Source organism: Diplotaxodon limnothrissa, linkage group LG5 (assembly GCF_057381915.1).
Source record: "Diplotaxodon limnothrissa isolate DT_005_m linkage group LG5, D_limnothrissa_male_GT1.1, whole genome shotgun sequence".
In the NCBI taxonomy this organism is placed as follows: domain Eukaryota; kingdom Metazoa; phylum Chordata; class Actinopteri; order Cichliformes; family Cichlidae; genus Diplotaxodon; species Diplotaxodon limnothrissa.
In genome coordinates this window covers 33,256,242-33,278,711 of record NC_140600.1, presented here as the reverse complement: position 1 = coordinate 33,278,711, position 22,470 = coordinate 33,256,242, and the positions used below count along the sequence as shown (strand labels likewise).

The 22,470-nt window shown below is 40.2% G+C and overlaps 1 protein-coding gene across 1 annotated transcript in view; it reads right to left on the bottom strand.

The window, feature by feature from the left end:
- Nucleotides 1-19,409, bottom strand: part of phc2b (polyhomeotic homolog 2b (Drosophila)) — a 44,105-nt gene extending 24,696 nt beyond the window's left edge. The window contains exons 1-6 of the mRNA XM_085354585.1: nt 19,356-19,409; nt 4,392-4,752; nt 2,167-2,310; nt 1,947-2,024; nt 1,454-1,615; nt 5-127 (exon numbers count right to left, since the gene is read on the bottom strand). Of these exons, the coding sequence (XP_085210711.1) occupies nt 5-127; nt 1,454-1,615; nt 1,947-2,024; nt 2,167-2,310; nt 4,392-4,694 (810 nt within the window). The 5' untranslated portion in view covers nt 4,695-4,752; nt 19,356-19,409. The remainder of the gene's footprint in view (nt 1-4; nt 128-1,453; nt 1,616-1,946; nt 2,025-2,166; nt 2,311-4,391; nt 4,753-19,355) is intronic.
- Between the last annotated feature and the right edge of the window lie 3,061 nt (nt 19,410-22,470).

Below are 22,470 nucleotides of genomic sequence, written 5' to 3'. Positions count from 1 at the left end.
TTACCTGTGAGGAGGCCTGCGTAGAGCTGTCTGACTGCACAGCCGTCACAGTGGCAGCTGGGGTAAAGATGAGCTGTGGGGACAGAGGAACAGCACGACCCAGGCTCCTCGCCACCTGTACCTGGGCCTGGAAAGTATGGCACACATTAAAAAAAGGGGGAACTAACATAGGAGAAGCAAACTGTAAACTAAAATTACTCTCCTGTGTCATTACTGATCATATTCCCCCACCAACTAGTGAAACTGCAATTTTAATGATGACAAAGACTTATATCACCAAATCAGTATCTAACTACCTGTGAAAACTGGCTCAGTACCCAGGGCATGGTGTTGAATAATGGCCATAACCATTTTGACCTGATGAAAGCCAGAGGCCAAACATGCACCTATGAAATAGGTGTAGGTAAAGCTGTGCCAGAAGCATCCATTCTGCTTTAGAAAATATGACTCAGTACCTTGGACATGACACTGAATAAGGGCCACAGGCTCCCAATAAATGTTAAAACACACTATTTACAAAAGTATTTACAAAAACTTAACAAGACAGAAGATTATTTAATCATGGGGTGCTGCATGTGTATATTCAGTTAGTTTTTAACCTCGGGTGTATGATAAGACAAAACAGGAAACTAAAGAAAATATTTTGGGACACTGATACGAGTAAATGTAGCACCAGGAAACTGTACTCGAAATAAAGTCCATGACTAAACTGACATGCAGTTTGCTTCCTGCCGCAATCATCACAGACATCTGATAACGTTGTGTTTTTGCTCGTAATAAGCAGGTTGTTCTACCACCTCATTGCCAGTTTCAGTTTGCCATCAGTTGTACAATCTGGAAACTCCAACTGACAAGCACTCAAAACCAGCTATACCCAAAATAACCAATTTCTATTCCTTCAACAAGAGAAAGAGAGAACACACACACACACACACACACACACACACACACACACACACACACACACACACACACAAACCAAAAAATGTTTTCTGAGCATTCACGTTAAAGACATCGACTTCCATGTTTGCAAAGAGCTCTCTGTAGGCAAACGCATTATCCTGACCACCTACTCTACTGCAAGATGACAACAAAACACGTCATTTACAGTGGAATTGCTTACAAACACAATATGTATTTTGTATATTTTATTTATTTATGTATGTAATGTTCTATACATGTGCAATAACGCCTTCATTTATTCTTTTTTAACTCAGCCCTGTTTTTATTGCGAGTTTCTCTCTGTGCATGCAAATTTGTTCAGTAATGCATCTGTGATGTATTGACTGCATGACAATAAAGAAATCTGAATGGCATAAACACATACACAGGGCCTCCAAAGAACAGAGTTGTGCCTATTTAAATCAAGCAATACGAGTGTGCTAGTGTTTATGCATAAAGTGGAGGATCATGTAAATGTGCCTGTGGCCATTTCTTTTCTTTGTAGTCTTACCATCTGTGCACGCAGGTACATCTGTGCTTGGGTGGGTGTAAGAGTGGGGCTCGATGGGCTGCCCAGCAGAACAGCCTGCTGGGAAATAGTGGTGGGGGTTGAGCTAATATTCTGAGCTCGGCTGATCAGCTGAGCTGCCGCTGGAGACGTGGTCAGGTTGATCTATGGGGAGAGATAATCAGGATTATTAGGTTATACGTACAAATCCTGAATAGATGTGGGGAGTTCTGAGACAAAAGCATCATATCCCCAACTATTAAATTCGACAGCATCAAATTCAATAGTTAAAATGTGTTCATTCTGCTAATATTTCTTACAGCTAAATACGTACAAAATCAAAAAGAAACTTGAATCTTTTTAAAGGTAAAACAGAAGGAGCAACCAAGCTGCTAGCATCCTGCTGCTAAAAATCAACTTGGCTCGATGATAATCCAACTGGACAAAGATAACTTAAAGAGGCTTTTAGGAAGGCAGCACTCCAAACTGCACTTACCGTAGCCTGAGTAGATCCTGTTTGCTGAGATGAAGTGCCATTTTGTGAAGAGCTTTGCCGGCCAGCCGCGATACTGGCCTATCACAAAGGTAGAGAGAGGAAGAAGGACAGGGTGAGTGATGCACAATTTCTGAAACATGTCTTGCAGCAGGTCAACAATAACTGCAATCATCATCTCTAAACTGAGAGAATGAATTATTTGTGATGCCTGCTTGCTGACCTGCTGTACAGCAGCCAGGCTGAGGCTGTGCTGCTGCTGGAGGGCTGCAGTTTGCAGCATCAGATGCTGCTGCTGAGCTGCATACATCTGCTGCAAGTACTGTGCTGCTGTGTTGGGCTGTCTATGCAATGCCTGCTGGAATACCTGCAAATAAAAACAGGTGCAAAAAAATGGCCAGTTTAAAAAAGACATTTGATTTTTACATCTGAACTAAACTTTCATAAAATCCAAAGAATCACAAATTCAGTCACCTCGAAACAACATCAATTCTTCATGATATGTCAACAAAGCAAACCAAAGCCTCTGTGCCTCTACCATGTGGGTAATCTCAGTACAAATTTTTACATGATAAATAAAAAGAAAAGAAAATGGGTTTTATAATTGTATTTCTATAGCAATGCCATGTGTTTACATTATCTAATGGCACAGCAAGTAGACAAGCCCAGATATATCTGACAGCCACAGCCATGTGTCCGCCTACAGTGATGATTTGTTAAAAGGGAGCTACTTCATCATCCTCCAACATAACAATGCTTTCCAAAAAATGCAAGAAAACCGCCCCTGCTGAACATGGAAAAGGCAAACCTGTTTCACCAAAAACACACCCTAAGTATAACCATGCAGCTTCAGTTCTATTGTGTGACAATGTTGTGCAGGTTTCTGAAGAGTTACAAGGTTACTTTAGTTATTGCGCAAGTATTAAACACTTATTTTAGACTTACTTAAAATTTCCTTGGAAAACAATACCTGTGTGACTTGTTGCACCATAATGCTGCTATTGCTGGCACCACTTCATTCACAAATAAAATGCTTTCTGTATTTCCAGAAATATTGTTGCAAATTTCATTGAAATATTGTGATATAATCTGAGGTTGTATCACCCACCTCCACACTCTCCACATTCTTCTATTATACAACCGCTTAAAGCCACCAACATCACACCTATACTAAAAACAGTTCTGTTCTTTGTACAGCCTTACCTGTGGTTTTTTGAAATGATTTGCTCTTTTACAAACATACAGCGGTGCTAGAACCATGCCAAAGGCATACAAAAAAAAAAAGCAGGCAACCCAAAAACTCTGATACCAGTAACAGTTGCTAATACATCCCCATATTTAATGCAGTTTTATTTACTAGGATCTTTGCTCATGCAGATTATCTGGTGGGAAAAATGAAAAGAAAATTGTGTGATAACAGTAAACAACATCAAGAAATGTCAGTTTGATTGCATGGTTATTATGAATTTAACATTTTACAAACTTTACAAGGTTTTAGATTTATAATTATTTTATCACTTGAGCTTATAAATCTTGTCCTGATTGTATTTCAAAATGCTTTACAGACCAAACTGCTGATTTTTCTTCATTAAGCAATAGTCATTAGTATGCAATATCTTTATCGAATCCTAAATGTGGTACAATCAAAATGTGTTGAATCTGAACTGATTGCATCACTGCCTATTTAACAGACTAATCGGGAGACAGAAGTCAGGGTTTCAAAACCTCCAATTACTGCAAACACACAAACAATTCTTTTTCCCTAAATGTGGGACAGAAAGGTTTCACACTGTGCCAGACACAACTCTAAGAAAGTTAAACCCCTACTACTGGGAAACCACCTCTCCAAGTGCCCTATGCCATGTTTCCAAGGATTTTGACCTGCAGTCAACAGTGTCACAGAAGCATCCGGACCCACAACGTGTCGCTGACGGGCACAAGTAGCAAAGATGAAATACATGCATGAACTGATTTCCAGCAGTCCTTTATGCTCACAGTGCTGCTCAGTGACAATAGTGATTGCCTTGTGATTGTCAGCATGCTGAGGGGGTGAAAAGAAGGACTCAATCTAACAAAAACCCTGCTGTCAAACCATCAGCACTCAAAGTTGAGTGGACCTAATTCTGAGGGAGGCTAAGCCTGTGTAGAGGCTTACCCCGAGGGCAAGGGGTCAAAAGCACTAAAGCACAGAAAACATTCTTTCCTGTCTCCAAATTGGAGACATGCTCCAACATTACCACATATTTGAGATCCTTTACTGGGAAGACAAATTCCCTTTTTCATCAATTCCCTTTGTAAAAAACGATGCTACATCAAAAACAATTTTAGAAGCTTGTATGTCACTTTTAAACACCAACAGAGGGCAGTAGAGCAAAGAGTGTCAGGATGTTACACAGAATACCTCAACTTAAGCTCTCAGCAGATTTATTACAGAACCAAAACACTCACCTGTACTGTACGGTCAGGTATTCCACTGTAAACCGATATCTGAGGCACTGCCGGTCTTCCAGCTGTAGTACTACTGCTGGAAGTACTGCTAGTGTTAGTACTACTACTACTACTACTGCTGCTGCTACTACTATTACTAATGCTAGTGGAAGTAGTAGAACTAGTAGTAGTTGTAGTAGTATTAGAGGTACTATTACTGCTGACAGCAGTGGTGCTGGAGGAAATGGTGGTGGACGTGGTGGTGGCTGCGGTGGTCCCGGTACTGCTGGCAGTGGAAGCAGGGGCCCCTGGCTCACTCTCCATGGTGCCCTCTGCTCTTTTCACCTTTGACCCCCGGCTCTTCTGAATGGCTCTCCTGTGCCTTCAAGAAAGAAGCAAAAAACCTGATGAATGTATGGAAGCTTGTTTCTGCCACTGATACAGAAGTTGGAATTAGTAATTTTTTTAGACAACCAACTCAATAATTATTAACCCAGAGTTTTGGCTCATGGATTGCAAAAATGCTTTAGGTTTCTATGTTTACATACAACTGAATCGAGACAAAGTAGTCGAAACAAGATGCACCTGAACATGGTTGTCAATAAACCATTCAACACCAGGTAAATGTAAGACCAGTGACATATCTACCGCATCAAAGTTATACCCAAACTGTTTTAGTCTTATGTTGCACTATAAGTCAAGGGCAACAAAATTAATTTTACCACGGTTGGTCACATCCAAGGCCATATACAGTTTACGGCTTATTATGGTTACATATACCAGATATTCTTAACAACAACTTGTCCAAAGATCCCTAACTATGTCACATCATTTAGTCAAGCACAAATATCTCAAGGTAAAATAATCAATCTAAAAATTCTTAAAAGCATGAACCTGAAAACTCAGTACATGTGGGGAATTTCAAAGAAAAAAAGTCAAACTTAAAGATCTTTGAAAATTTTAAACTAAATGAACTCCACAGGGTTCTAGGATGAAAAAGGAGATTCACATGAAAACTTACAAATGACTAAGAAGTTTTTCAAAGACTAAACTGATTGGCAGGCTGGATTAAAACTTGCAAAGGACTGGATTGAACCCCTACGTCTTCAGTATGACACATGTGCCACAATCCCTTTAAAGTATGAAAAATAAGTAAGTACTAATTAGTGCATCACCCTGCCACCAAAACAAAAGGCAAATTAGACTCATAAATGATCAAAGGGCCCAAAAAAGGAACTCAAATTAAGTAAAATCTCTTCTGAATAAAAACTCTGAACTCTGGTTATGAAGATTTCACCAGGTCCAGGTTTTGTGGATTTTATATTAATGTAAAGAAAAATTATCTCAAAGTCTCAGCTTGCTCAAATTAGTACTTGACTTCAAAAAACATTTACTACATAACTATAAAATCACTGTTTTACTTATAACTTTTACAGTTGAAACTAATCTTTATCACACCTATCCATCTTCTGCTCCTGATCAGGGTCTAAACCAATACCTTTAGACCTCCCTCTCCCCTGCTACCTCCAGCTCTTGTGATACACTGAGCCATTCCCATGGCTCAAAACACCTCACCCAGGAGGAGTCCAGAAAACACACCAGTCAGATGCCTGAATCACCTTGCATGAAAGCGTAGTCGTTTTACTTCGAGCCCCTACCAAATTATTATGCTTTGAAAGAAACTCTTCTGCCATTTTGGTATCTGTGATTTTATTTTTTCAGACAAGACTCAGAGCTCATGTCCATAGGTGAGGTTAGGAATGCAGATCGACCAGTGAATTACCAGTTTCACTTTTTCCCCCCCAGCTCAGTGAGCATTTCAGTGCTCAGTTTATCCTTCGCACCCAGCTGCAAACCAGCCCAGTGTAAACTGTAGGTCACTGCAATCTTTTACTACAGCAACTACCTGAATAATCTCTCACTGCAGAAACCATGAAAGAGATCACGTCGAACTCTGCAGCCAATCATTAACTTTTTTTTTACCCCGACTTAATTTGACACCCACATCCCTGTTGCCATGACTGTCCAGCCCCCACTTTGACAAACTACACAAAATATACATATATGTTCTGATACTAAGCATTCTCTCTCATACAAAACAAGACATACCATCTTTTTGGGGAGCCGCTTTCATTTTGTTGCTGCTGGGTTATGTAAGAGCCCCTATGCAATTCTCTTTATTAAGTTTCAAACAGTTTATACTCCCTTTGCTTTTACTGTTCAAAGAAGGGAGTTTTCATCTCATTGTTTACTTTGTATTTATGTATTCAATAAACTGAGCCAAGCTAAAGTTATATAAAGTCAGTACAAGTTACAAAACAAACATAAGGATATCTCTTGTCATTTTGCTTAAGTCACACCTCTGCTGTCTGTTCTCAAAGACGGATATGCTGTCCGACTGCACGAAATGAATATGCAGGATACAAACACGAGCTGGAAAATAAATGATACCTCTGTTTTCATGTAAAAATACACATAAAAATTGTATTTCAGGAATCCAGTGAACTCCACTGAATTTAGCATAAATATAAGGGGTAAGCAGACACTACAAGCCTAAATTAAGTCAACACTCAGTCCAAGAGTGTTGAGTGAATAAGATTTTAAAAAATAAAATAAAAAAATGAATCCATTCCATTCAGTCAGTCACAAGAATAAGGAGGAATGATTTAGGGTCCTTCCATAAAAGCCTTTTTAGGTTTGGTCCCTTGGTGCTTTGCTATCCATTAGCGCAGAACGAAAAAGGTTCAGAGCTCTCCGGGTAGACAAGGTGGAGAAGATTTCAGCATGGCAGCTGATAAAAAGTGAAGATGATGGAAGGAGATCAAGCATCCTTCCTTGGTGGAAAATAAGCAATCTTTGGAAAAAGTCAAAGATTCTTTTGTTTAAACAAAGTCCAGCAGTTAATTTTAAAAAAAAAAGAAAAGAAAAAAAGCTCTCAGAGCAAGAAAAGAATCTGAACTCATTAAGATTCTGACTAGTGTCAAGAATGGGATTAATGAGCATGTTTGATGGGGGGGATCAGAAAGAATAACAATCACTGTATGAGTTAGAAAAGGGGGGAAAAGGGAGGAATTTATAGCCTTCAGGTTATACAGGTTCACATTAAGTCACCGCAGCTACAAGGAAAAAGGAGCAAGTGAGAGGTGAAGGTTGAGTGAACAGGTTCAGGATTTTAAATGGGCAGGAGTGGGACGAGTGTGTAATGGAAGTAATTAAATAAGGAGCAATGCTTCCGCCATGCTGCAATTCTTAAGCCATTTCCTCCACATACTCATTCTTTTGAGCAGATTAGGAGCCAAAGCAAAGCTCTACAGCCCATTTAGGCTACAAAGGAGACTTGGAAACAATCTGCCATCTCACTAAACCACATGCTATTCCTTAAAATGGCAAACGCAGAACAGCTCACAAAAGGTTACAAAATATTTGAGCAAACCAGTGAGTGAGTTAAAAGACATTTTTTTAACATCTGTTTAAACAGCTTAAATGCTTTAATTGAAACCTTAGGTTGCATAACAAGAAAGGCAGCAACCAGTCAAATTAGGGCAGTACAAGCATCAATTAAAAATGCTTTTACATATTAACCTGATATATCTAACACCATTAAAGCAAAGAACTAGATCCTAATTTAAACTGGATGAAAAATGGAAAAATGTAAAAAACATATTCCAAGACCTTCTAAATTAAAAAGACCCTTATTTTCCATTCAGCGGTGCCAGTCACTGATTGAAAACTTGATGTTTTCATATTTGTGGCTGAAAAACTGAAATGCAGTCAGGCAGTGCTGGGTCCAGGTTGTAAACAAAGCACCACTGCTGCCAAAGCCTGCTTGTCTGTATGCCATCATTAGCCTACATCCCACAGTGTGCTTCATATTGCCTCCCCATGTGGGGAGAGGGGAGGGAATCCCCTCTGGTAATGATCCCTGCAACCCATGTCCCTCTGAGAGGAGTCACCCATCAATCAGTAAACAGTGCCATGTAGATCACCCCTTGCTCAGCCCCATCCAAGTACCACTTTTACATTGTTACATCCACAAATCTGGCTTTGAATTGGGTTTCATGGAGGACGACCCCTTGCACCCATGAAAAGTGCTATTCAGCTTTTTTAAGACAACATCAAAGCAGCACCAGCAGCATGAAACACAGTGCAAAGAGCCAGTCAATGCCATAACAATGTAATTTAAGTGCTGTTGGAGCATATTGATCCCCTCATGCTAGCATTACAAGACCACAAGAACTGACAGTCAGCTTTGCGTGTGATCCATTTCGCATATCCAGCAGGACGATGAGAGCTGTTAAGAGACTGTCAGACAGACTGGCTGTCTCTACAGAGCTTACATCACAGTAAGGAAGTGCAGAAACCTCCATCAGTGCCCATACAACTCTGATGACCCACATTAAAAATACTATGAGAATGCATTTGTCAGCTCCACTAATCGATTGATGTGTGATAATAGCTTTAATAGCTAAAAGATCCACAGAGAAATGTGTGCCTGTGTGTATTTTTATATATAAATTTCTGTGTGTGTGTGTGTGTGCACGTGCGTGTGTGTGTGTGCGTGTATCTGTGTGTGAAGAGGGGTACTCTGCTTCTGAGACAAAGCCCCCTAACTCTGGTGTTCCTACCTCCTCCGACACCCCCAACGCGATGCAGGGGTATGATGCCCCATCCCCCGGGGAGTGTGCTGTCCTCCTGCAGGATGTTGCTCCTCTTTCCTCTTTGTCTGCCTAAGTGAGTGGCTGGCTGCCTGGCTGACTGAGTGAATAAATGAGCGCGTGCAAGGGTGTTTCTGTGCAGCCTCCAAACCCCCTGCCCCTCTTGTCTACCCCCAACACACAGCAAGCTCGTCGTCCCAGCATCAACACCCAAGTCCACCAACCAGGCCACAGCCTGCCTACTAATTATGTGGTATCCTAGCGACAGCCAACGGGCGCTTATGGAATCCCCATGCAGAGCCGCATCCTGATTGGACAACAGGATCCTCTTTAATGAAGATGATGGTAATGATTTTACTCTCCCCTCCCCCTCTGATGCTTCCTGAATACTGAATTTTTTTTTTTAGGATGCTTAGACCCTAACCCCCCCATATCACCCAAATTATTTCCAAATAGCTGAAAATCCAAGATAATGAGGCATTTCATAAAAATAACCCTGAAATGCTTTTTCTTCTCTTTTGCTTAGTCTAGACCCGAACAGTGGAAAACCGAAGGCTTCATTCCTTTTTCAGTATTTCAGTTTTCACTTCAAGTCTGCAGCACAATTTCCACAAATAACCTGCAGTTGTAATAGGCCCATTTTCCTTAGCATTCAGCTAAGGACAGGAACAGTGAGTCACAGGCTGAACAACGAAGGGGTTACATGAATAGGATGAGGGACCTATGGAATCTTCGATACCCAACATCCACACTGATGGCGAAACTAGCAGCTCAGTGTTCAAACATTGTGAATAAGGACTGCTCTCATGTCTAGAGATTGACGAGGAACAACACACATGCTACGAAGGGGGAACCAGGACGACAGTCGGGGGGAGATATCATCACCAACACTGGATATCATCACAGTCCAGGATGAGACAACAAACATCCGCGAATGAAGATGGCCCCAACCGACCACGTGCTCAGTGAATACCTCAGGCAGCAGAAACCTGAGAAAGAGGAGGAATAATCATGGAAGGATAGACCCCTGCACGGTATGTACCACCGGCAGATAGAGGAAGTGGCTGACATCCAGACGTCCTACCAGTGGCTGGACAAAGTTGTACTGAAAGACAACACAGAGGCACTAATCATGGCAGCACAGGAACAAGCAGGAACAAGGTTGGGAGACGCCACAAAGGGTGATGGAGAATGGCCGAGCTAAGATCCTGTGTGGCTTCCAAATACAGACGGACAAAATGGTGGTGGCTAACCAATCGTACATAGTGGTGGTAGAAAAGCAGAAGAAGACAGCCGTAGTGATATATGTAGCAATACTAAATGACAGCAACATCAGGAAGAAGAAACACAAGAAGCTAGAATTAGTACCAAGGGCTCAGAGAAGAACTTGAGAAGATGTGGAGGGTGAAGGAAACAGTGGTCCCAGTGGTAATTAGAGCACTAAGTGCAGTGACTCCCAAGCTAGGCGAGTGGCTCCAGCAGATCCCAGACACAACATCTGAGATCTCTGTCCAGGAGAGTGCAGTCCTAAGAACAGCTAAGGCCATGTCCAGACTAACATGTTTTTGTTTGAAAACGCATCTTTTTCTCTCCGTTTTGGCCCTCCATCCACACTGAGACGGCATTTTCGATCAAGAACAACGCGTTTTGAATACGCTCTCCAAAGCAGATACATTTGAAAACACTGTTTTTGCGTTGCAGTGTGGACAGCAAACCTGGAGCCTTTTCGAAAACGTTGACACATTTTAGTCATGTGTTGCAGTCATGTGACCAATTAAACTAAGATAGCGGAGGGCATTATACAGCAGTTGTTTTGCTTGCGCTCAATTTTGACAACCCTATTAAAGATTAATATCAAATGTACATGCTCCAGATAGCTTTTCTTCAAATTCTTTAATTCTCACTTGCTTTTGCAACTTTGTAGTTTAATGTTACTTGCAGCAACAACTCCACCTCATTGTTAGTCCATTTAAAAAACTCGGTGCTTTTCCTCGACATTTTGCTGCAATGTTTGAAAGAGCCGGAAAGTAAATAAACAGCAGACAGAAATCAGGCAGGTCGAATCATCTTGCGTTTCACACATGCGCAGTACTGGAACATAAGCATTTTCGGCCGTTTCAATGTGGACGCACAACTCTGTGAAAATGACTGAAAACGATAGTGTGGACGAAAATGCAGTTTTCAAATTTATCTGGGCTAGTGTGGACGTAGCCTAAGACACTGCGCTCAAGCTCCCAGATCCCACAGGGACGAGAGGTTGTTTTTTTTTTAAGAAAACAAAACAGATTTTTGATCCACAAAATTGTTTCATTATTAGTTGTGAAACTGAGACTAGCATCATCTTAAGTCATGACATGGTATTGCTTTATCTCTGCTGACATGAGCTCTCAAACTATTCAACTGTTATTCTCAACCTTTGCAACTTTTTTGTGACACTATTCATCTGCAGCATGTCTTGACAGTTTTTAAAAAAAATAACAGTGTACACACTAGACTAGAGTGATTTATTACTGAAGGCTTTGAATAATTGGTGCCAAAGATTTCTGTATGGACATCAAGCTTAGAAACAAAATAACAAAAGAGGAAAACCAGCAAAACCCCTCATAAAAATGAAATGAGATAGCTTTAGAGTTGAATTTAAACTCCTCTTTAATGACAACAGAATTCGTTTACATGGAATTGGGAAGATAAAAACCAAAGGATAATGGCATACTTATGCTCTACCCCACAACATTAACACGCCACCCAACTGTCTGGCGGTATGAAATGTGGCTATTTGAGTCGTTTGCTGGTGCAACATAGTATTGATTGGGGCCAACCATGCGTGAACCTCATTGATTATCATCTTCTCATTAGCATATAGATTAGCTGGCAGTGCATCCAGAAGTGCAAGCCTGAAATCTCACACTTGGCTAACAGAGCTGTGGCAGGGGGGTTGGGGGGTTAAAAACAGGAAGGAAAGACCAATAGTGTGGCTCAGTGAGATATCAGCTCTTTGATGATAAAACTCAACATCCTAAAGCTCAGTCTCCAAAACTGCTATCAAAAACAAAGTGATTACGATGCAAGGAGGTGTTCAGCCAGGGGCCTAATAGACCCTAACAAGAGCTATGACGGTAAAAGTCTAGGTTAAAGTTAAGTTGGCAAACTAAATTATTTGAGGATGAGGATAATGAAGATATTTAAAGATGCCAGATGGCAAAAAAGGCAAGATATTATTAAATTAAATTGGTATGAGTCAGACTGACAAAATGAACATGAGTTTGCCGGGGCTATTTTGTTGACATCTATCTCACAAACATTTAATGAACCATTTGAAGTAGGGCATTGCATTTTGTTCTAAGGAACTTTTATGCAAAATTTCAAATGTGGCAAAAAATTTAAGGCACTCAAAATTTATTATGGTAATGAAAAGAAATAAAGACAGACAAACCTAAAACATAGGAATAAATTCAATATAATGATAAACTGATAACTGGTGTTAGTTTAACTATTCAAAAGGTATTGATAGGATTTTACCAGTTCATTTTTATCAATGATAATTTTTGCTTGTAAAAAGATAAACAGAGCTACCTTTGACACACTGGTTAGGTCTCAAAAGCTTTCCTTTAGACTTCATAAATTGACAAAACTAATTCTCTCTAGTTAGCCGAACAGCTCTGACTAAAGTCAAAGTAACTAACGAAGTTCAAAAAGACCAACTTAGGATGGGGACCCACTGTCTTTATTACTCACACCTAATGGCTTCATTTGTTAAGTACAAGATTGCCTCTTACAATAGAACCTCTGCACAAAGACCTTACCTCTAAGTAGGGCTGGGCCATATCATACCTTTCATAGTAATACCGGTATAATGTTGGGCAACGATAAGAAAATGAAATATCGTGATAGAATATGTGTAAAACTCACATGCGCAGTGCCTTTGTTTACATCAGTGGTTCTTAACCTGGGTTCGATCGAACCCTAGGGGTTCAGTGACTCAGTCTCAGGGGTTCGGCAGAGCCTCCGCCATGACATGCATGGCTCATTTTGTGCACCAGTAAAAAAAATCACATTTTATTTTTCACTAAAGAGGGGTTCAGTGAATGCGCATATGAAGCTGGTGGGGTTTGGTACCTCCAACAAGGTTAAGAACCACTGGTTTACATACACACATGGCGGCGACGCAGAATGAGAAGGGTGAAAGCGGATCGTTAAATGAAACAGATGAACCAGAATTGGTTTGTAAAAATGCTGCAACTTCAGTGGTGTGGAACTGGTTTAGCTTTCGTCCGTCAGATACACAACAAAGCACTATTTTTGGTAGAGCATGCTAGCGGGCCGTCGTTATTACAGTCTTTTTTGGAAAATACGGCACACTTAAAATCAATCCTTTGATTTTTCTGAAAATCGACAGTGCAGCTTATAATCCTGTGAGCCTTATGTATGAATTCTGGTTGTGTTTACTGACTTCGAAACGATTTTATGTGGTACACGGCGCTCGAAAACCAGTCGAATGATTTAGTACGACTTTGCTAAGCTACGAACCCGCACCGCTTGATGGATTGTCGGAGCAGGAAATGTCTTTTGGTTAAACTGTCAGCAAGGAATTTGCATTTGCACTGTTAAATTTTTATATCACTTTAATGCACATAAAAACAGCTGCTTGTTTGAGTGAAAATACATTGATGGGGTTTTCTTTGCACTAATAACGTTGTGGAGTTGTAAAGTATTTTGGCTAGTGTCAATTATATCGTTAGTTATATCGTTATCGCAAATTTTCAAATGTATATCGTGATAAATATTTTTGGTCATATCGCCCTGCTCTACCTCTAAGAAACTAAAATATCATTTTAGAGGGTTGGGCCTATTTATTTAAACTTTTAATGGGTCATTCCCTTCCAATCAGTACCTCCCACCCAATTTTAGTGTATTAATTAAGCAAAGCCAAACTTTGACAGTCAGTAATTGCAAAAAAAAAAAAAAAAAAAGCTCAACATAAATGGAGTGAGTTGGTATTTCCCCAGTATTTAAGCAATCAGAATTACGGATTTAAAAAAAAAATAAAATAAATTACGTCACAGTCTAAAGCCCAAATCTAATTAAATTTTTGTTCAGAATTAGAGCTCTTTGTAGAAAAAATAAAGTTTAATATCATATGATATACCATAGTATCAATATCATAGTAGAACTGCACCCATTTAATGTCTACAATGCAGTGTAACAGATAAAAATAGTGATTACTTGTATCTCGTATTTGTTTTCTTATGATCAATTGGAGAAGATTTCAAAGAGTGCATTGTGGGTAAACCTTTGCGGGTCATATCACCGTGTGTGGGAGGTCCTCAACATTAGGTCCTGAAGAACTTTCTCTTCAATGCTATTTGACCACGCAGGACCTCAATTATAGAGGGTCTCAGATTTCATTGTTCTTTCAGTGGAATGAACCTCAAGTCAGAGTCAAGATCATTTGTTCTGAAAAAGCATTTCCTTGGAGAACTCTGGTGATGCTGGGAGAATCCCCTGAGCCTGATGATAGCTGATGGGCTTGTCCAAACACAGCAAGCAGGCCACTGCCCTCGCTAAAGTGTGTAAGATAGCGATACCCTCTGATCCCAAGGAAAGGCCTACCATGGAAGCGTAATTGAGCCATCTGATTCCGATTCAGCTGTGGAACTTGCCTTCCACAGCTGAGTAGACCAGCACAAAGAGACTCTGGCTGCTTTCCAGGTTAAGTGTGCTGAGAGTGTGTGCAGTTCCAGCATATGTAGGCTCATGCTGCGAAGATACAAAACACTTTGACTTTACTCTCCAGAGAGGACCCTGGCTCATTTAGTAAGGGCTAAGACTGTAAGGTGAAAAATGCTCCAGTAGATGCTAAAAATGTCTCAGACTATTAATGCCTCTCCAAATAAACACAGAAAAAGCAGGCAGAAAAGCACACATAGACTGAGAGGCTGAAGTGGTGCCAACAGAGAAATGAAAGATTCTTTCTCTGATCTATAAATATCACCATTAAATAGTTCTGGTGAAGCTTGGAGATTATCAACGCTTTTCAATCCCAACTATTCTATCAAAGCAGTCTCTCGGGCATCACTCTCAGGAGTCTTTCATGCCAGCAGAAAAAAAAAGAAAGCGAAAACTGGGTCAGGTATAAGGCAGAGGCAAATAGAAATGTAGTGCTTCCTTTAAAGTCCTTTAAATATATATCAATGCCAACAGGGAACCAGAGAGACAACAAAAATTAGAGCTTATCCAAAGGATAACAGAGAAGCCACTTTGTCATTTTGAAGTAGCCGAGAGAGCTTAACTGTGTTAATTTACTACCTTTCAGAAGCAAAATCTTGTGCCCAAAATAACAGATGTGTTACTCAACAGGTTTAAAATTATGAAAAACATAACACATGTTGACATTCTGACAGAAAGCTTTAGTCAATGTTTATAATGTTAAAAGACACTGAAGTAGACACACAGGCCATGTCCAGACTAATACATGTTCGTTTGAAAACGCATCTTTTTCTCTTCGTTTTGGCCTTCCATCCACACTGAGACGGCATTTTCGGTCAAGGAAAACGCAGCGTTTTGAAAACGCTCTCCAAAGCGGATACATTTGAAAACGCCGTTTTCGCATCGCAGTGTGGACAGCGAACCTGGAGCCTTTTCGAAAACAATGACACATTTTAGTGATGTGGTGCAGTCATGTGACCAATTAAACTAAGATAGCGGAAGGCATTATACAGCAGTTGTTTTGTTTGCGCTCAATTTTGACAGCCCTATTAACCCTTTAAAGCCGGTCAGAGCGGGCACGCTCTGTTTTGCGTAACTATTTTTAAATCCCGTTAGCTCTCAAACCACGTAAGCTAGCGCAATAATTTTTTTTGCATATGAAACCGGAGGAGTTGTACTTACATCTTATGCCATCAGCTTGTCCTAGGTCACAGTTTCCTTCCACATATAGCTTTGCAAAAACTGCATAAAAAGCGCTTGGAGCAACAAAAACATAATATTCCAGAAACACGCTTTGCCGATCCGATCAGCTGTTCATAACACTTCCTACGTTGGAATAGACGTCAGCGCGAATTTTCGCATGTCCACCATTACATGCCCGAAACCGGAAGTGACGTCGTTTTTGCGGAAATGTAGTTTTTTTTACCATCAGGACCTCATGAGCCTATACTGGTGTTTTTAAAAGTTATCTTTGACTTTATGACTTTCTGTGTCATTTCTGGGATGCTTAGAACTCATATTGCACTGCTGGAAATAGTTTATTTTGATGCATATGCTGCTTTTTTGCAAATTTGCACTATAATATTTATTTTCGTTTTTCCTGCAGTATATAAAAATTGGTGTATTTCAAAAATAAAACTATGAAGACACTCAAAATAAATTTCCTGTGGTAGGAAACTATTTTGTGCAACTTTTTTGTATTTACAGTTTTGAGGGATAAGCCTCTTAAATTTCTCTAACTAGAAATATATGTTAAAAAAGCAAAAACGATTTTCAATTTTTTTTTGTAGTTTATTGCACTTTTTGCAATTTATGTAATTACTATGCACTTAATGCAGACATATTATTAAAATCTGGGCTATAATGGTTGTATTGATGTATAGCAACTTGAAATGCTCCCAAAAATGGCACCACACCATGTAAAAATATAATATAAGCTCTGGCGTACTTGGTTCTATGGTAGGTCTTAAAGGGTTAAAGATTAATATCAAATGTACATGCTCCAGAGAGCTTTTCTTCAAATTCTTTAATTCTCACTTGCTTTTGCAACTTTGTAGTTTAATGTTACTTGCAGCAACAACTCCACCTCATTGTTAGTCCATTTAAAAAACTCGGTGCTTTTCCTCGACGTTTTGCTGCAACTTTTCAAAGAGCCAGAAAGTAAATAAACAGAAGACAGAAATGAAGCAAGACAAATCGTCTTGCTTTTCACGCAGTACTGAAACGTAAGCATTTTCGGCCGTTAAAATGTGGATGAACAACAATGTGAAAACGACTGAAAATGATAGTGTGGACGCACAGCGTTTTCAGACGAAAACGCAGTTTTCAAATTTATCTGGACTAATGTGGATGTAGCCAAAGGCCAACCTAATAATTTACACCTATGTATGGGCCCTGGGATGCAGTTTAAGGTCATCAGTGTGTCATAGCATTATTTCACCTGAATTGTCATCTACTTTAATGAAGAAGTCCATTTTCATACGGTGTCAGCTATAGCCACTATGTGACCCTGAAATAAATAAGCAGTTTAAAAATAATAATAATAAAAATGAACAAACTGTGTACTGAAGGGTAGAGGCAGTTGCAAGTCACAAGTAAATGTAAAGCAGTATGCATATGTAAATGAGCTCATCTCTAAACAAAACATAGGAACAAAGTGTGGCTTCTCTCTCTCTCTTGTGAAATAAACAAATAAACCTTTTCATAAATACCTGATAAAAGCCCATAATTAATTTGAATAACAGCATCAGATCAGGTGCTGTCTATAGGAATTGAAGGGTAACTAATTATCTCTGCTTGATTTTTCACAGCTGGCTAACTATTCTCAGGTTTTTAAAGGAGCCTCTACTACAATAGCTTGACATGCTTTTAAGTGGATAATGCATAATTCTTCTTCAGTTAACCCCAGTGTCACTGTAGAAAATCTACAAGTTTCTTCCCTAAGCCTGCTGTGTTATTTTTCTGCTGCAGACAACTAGTCAGTTGTTTGTATGAGCTGAAGTGATGTAAATGCTTGCCCCCCCCAGCTACAAATCAGTAAACATCCCTAATCTAAAAAAGATTCACTGCAAGTTAAATATAGGCATGGATATAGGTTTAACAGTTTAGTATTATTCTCATCATAATTATATACCGCTTATAGATTTTGACGCCTCACAGTTTTTTTACAGTGATATTCGGCACCATCTTGCAGCACCTTTTGAAGTGGCCGTCTCAACTCACTGGCTCCAGGAAACGGATGCAAATCAGGTACAAAATAACCTTCAAACCAAGGCCATAACAAGGCAAGTAAAGCACAACACCCTCTGTAAATTAATAAGCTGAACTTTGAAAATTAATAAGATTTTAATAAAACATAGAAACCAAACCAAGCCTGGACCTGTAGTTGTTCTGCTTAATCTGATTTTAATTTAAATTATAACTGTGGCTTTAAAAGAAATCCAACATTTGTTCAAGAGCTATCTGGAAGAAACTGTAAAGGTAATCTAGGTAACTCCGTGAAAAAACCATTAATGGCTGCAGCTGGTGTCCAGATGATGATGGAGAGGGTCTTTGAGCCACAATAGTGACAGGCTCTCCATCACTTCGTGTGACTACCGTCAAGGCGAAAAATGAAGCCAACAAGAAAAAGGAAAAAACAAAACTCTAGTTCCTCTAGATGCCACTTGAGGCTGGCTCCAAAATTCCCAGAAACTTCCATGTTAAAATGGCCAAATTTATAGCACTAAAACCACATTCATAGCGTGGATGGTTTTAGCCTCAGTTTAACTTTAAACTGAGGCTTACAACTCAGGAGGAAGGCCAAAATAACCGACAGGTGTTCAAACACACACATCTGGAGCCCATGAAAGTCAAAGACCAAGCTCCACTACTTTAGAGTCCTTAAAGTGGACCTCATTATCATGGCTTGTAGTGTAGTAGAGACCATCCAAGAGGTTGTGCTTTAGTTTGGGTGAGTTTTTCTGTTTTTCTGCCTCACAGATTTCTGCTCCTAAAAGCACTGCTAATTTTCCTTAAATGGACAGACTGTTCCATGCAGCTTTTTAAAGGGCCCGGGCCATCGGCTGTGTTGACCTTCACTTGTCAACATAACTACCTCCTTTATGCCAAATGTCATGACCTTAGGGGCCACAGCTCCTTGTTGGTATCCACTTGGCCAACTTTGCCTAGCATTTCAAAATTAGCAAAGCTACACCCTACAGACACTGTTGTCAATTAAAAACAAAAAGGGAGGCTTATTATTGGCCAAAACATTGCATTTAAACGTTTCGCTCATGCGCTGTCTCATTCATAAGCATTTTTACTCCTTTCCTGCTGGCAATGAATTCCATTACAAAACTAGCTAACGTTAGCTACATCTGAATTGTTGTTATTCATAATAATAACACAATTTTGTTCCTATATGAGGATTTGAACAGTAAACTTAGCACTTAAACTAACGTCGACGTTAGCAAGTCAGCTAGAAAAACGCTTGCTGCTGTTCTGGGGCCCGTGTAGACGTCTGCTTGTGCTATCGACTAACCTCACGCGTTCCGAAGCACATATAAACACATACAAACAGGTATGTGACCCTTGTACGAACCGTGACATCCTGCGCCAAGAAGCCAAATATACGTGACCTTACCGTTGCCGAAAACCTTGTTTCGTCGCTTCTCCTTCTGACTGCTCTCGCTCAGTGTTTCTCCTGATATTCTACACTGGACGGTGGCTCGCTGCGCCCAACAGACTCGGAGCACTCCAGCAACGGCAGAAGAAACAGCGGCAAAGGAGACTTGGCCTAGGGAGGGTAGACCGAAGCGACTCTTTCGTTTGCATTCCATACAGGCAACGTGATGCAAAGCGGACCAATGAGCGTAAAGGGTGAGATTTGAACCCACCCCCTATTGTCAATTAACCCCTCCTCTCATCTCTTTCCATTCACCTGTCAAGTGTCGGCCTCAGTCCTGATCTCCATGGTAACAAAGAGCTTTAATCTTTGCACTGTGCTCTGTTTGCAGTGCAGCTACGGGGCCACAGAGAAGCTTTAAAGATATGTCACACTTTGTTTGGCCCTCTTCAAAACGGAGGTCAACATCAGCGACCTCAAAACAGCACCCCTGGAGTCATTTGATTCAGGGTTTTGTTCCGGGCCACTTCTTTGCCTTGTAAGCTTAGCAGCTATTAAATTCTTTCACATACAAGCATGTGGACTCTTTTTCTTGCACGCTCACCATTCTGCCGTAAAATAGTATTATTTTGATCATGTTTGCTTGGAAGATGAATCTAACCTGAAGTGCTGGCTTTTTCACAATTTTCAGTCGTCATTATTAGAATGTTTCTTCATTTGTAAGACAATCTAGACTTTAATGCAGGGGGAAACTAAATAAAATTAACTAATTAATACCAAATTAAATTAAATTCAGAGAATACAGCGAAGGAGATAAACAGTTCATAATGTAAATCTTATGGCATGGGCATAGATAGAGGCAGCAGGTGAATTCTGAAGTGTACAAGGTTATTCTCTCTGCTCAGATTTATACAACCAAGACTGCAAAAGTGATCCAACAGTGCTTCATATGTGCAAACAATGACCCAAAGCATACTGTAAAAAGTGACACAAGGGTTTTTCAAGGCAAAGAAATGGGATATTTGTCCGTTTGTCAATTAGTCATTTGATCCCAACCCATCAGAGGATGCTTTACTGAAGACAAAGCTGAATGCACAGAGACCCACAAACAAGCAGTAACTGAAAGTTACTTAAATAAAGGCCTGGCAGAGCATCTCAAGGGAGGAAACAGCATTTCATGATGTCTTTAAGCTGTAGAGAAAAGAAATTCATTGACTGTATTTAAAAATGCAGCATTTAAAAATCCTTAGAATTAACCCTTTCATGTATGAATTATGACAACCTCAATCAGGATTTTTTTCTTAAGTATTTCTATTCATCTTTAAGAATGAAAAGATGAATAAAAATACTTGAGGAAAAAAATCCTGATTGAGGCTATCATAATTCATGCATGACAGGGTTGAATAACAATTAAAACAAAACAATTAAACAAAACAATAAAAAATTGCAATGAAACATGTCAAACATCTATAGTAACATTAAATGACCGGTGGGTGGCAGGGTATGGAGTGACACATCAGTGTTCAACATAGTGGTTTATGAGCAAGTATACCATCAACAATGACACAAATACAAGAAAACAGCCTTTGAATAGCTGTCCACTGTAGTGACCACTATGCATGAAAGGGTAATAATTGACAATAATTTGTTTAAACCTCTTGAATAAAGATTGAAGAATGAAGAGTGTAGAAATGCAAAAATATAAAAATTGAGTCATTGTCCAAACACTTACTGACCTAATTCTATTATCTAAATTAATTTTGCTAATAGATTTCAATCAACAGGACATAAAAAACTGCATGTGTATGATCACCAGTCAAAGCAGATATAAAGACAGACTGATAACTTTAAATACAATAAAGATGCATGCGCAAAGAGTTCAGAGTTTCAAATATTTAAATACCTATATAAACCCTATTCACTGTATTAATTTGAATGGCAGTAAGATATGCAAGCCAATAGGAGTCTGACACTGGAATGCAGGCACTGTTTGTATTAGTTACACCTGTGTCTATGATAATGAAGGTGTAACTAGTCAAAGGAGCTTGCAAAGAAAAGCGTCTGGACTTCTTTAAGTTCCTTGAAGACGTTTCACCTCTCATCCGAGAAGCTTCTTCAGTTCTAAGGTCAAATGGTGGAGAGTCCCAGATATACACCTAGTGGGAGTAAACCCCCACAGAGGGACAAAAGGACCCCCTGATGATCCTCTAATCGCCTGAGCCAAGGTGTGAAACTGGGTGTGGGTCCCAATCAGCCAGAGTTTCGGGTGTGTTCATTGTGAAACCTGGCCCCACCTTATCATGCGAATTCCTGAGGTCAGATGGCCCAGGATGTGAGTGGGCGTTAAGGCGTCTGGGAAGGGATCTCAAAACTGGATTATAGATGGCAGACAGTTGGTGTCGTAAACCACCGCCTCTGTTCAAAGATGGTCACTCACAGTGGACATAGATGGCTTCTTTCACTCCTCTTTCAAACCATCTGTCCTCTCTGTCCAAAATGTGAACATTGGCATCCTCGAAAGAGTGTCCTTTATCCTTAAGATGCAGATGGACTGCTGAGTCTTGTCCTGTGGAGGTGGCTCTTCTGTGTTGTGCCATGCGCTTGTGAAGTGGCTGTTTGGTCTCTCCGATGTAGAGGTCTGGGCATTCCTCACTGCACTGTACAGCATACACCACATTGTTAAGTTTGTGTTTTGGCGTTTTGTCTTTCGGGTGAACCGGTTTCTGTCTGAGCGTGTTGCTGGGTCTGAAATACACTGGGATGTCATGCTTGGAAAAAACTCTCCTGAGTTTCTCTGATACACCGGCTACATAGGGGATGACAATGTTGTTGCGTCTGTCCTTCTTATCCTCCCTCGCTGGTGTCTGGTCTTCTTTTCTGTGACTCTTTGCTGACTTTAAGCACGCCCATTTAGCCGCACGTTTTGAGTGCTTCCGTGCAGCTATCCTAACTGGGCGTTGGTGGGGCCAGGTTTCACAATGAACACACCCGAAACTCTGGCTGATTGGGACCCACACCCAGTTTCACACCTTGGCTCAGGCAATTAGAGGATCATCAGGGGGTCCTTTTGTCCCTCTGTGGGGGGTTACTCCCACTAGGTGTATATCTGGGACTCTCCACCATTTGACCTTAG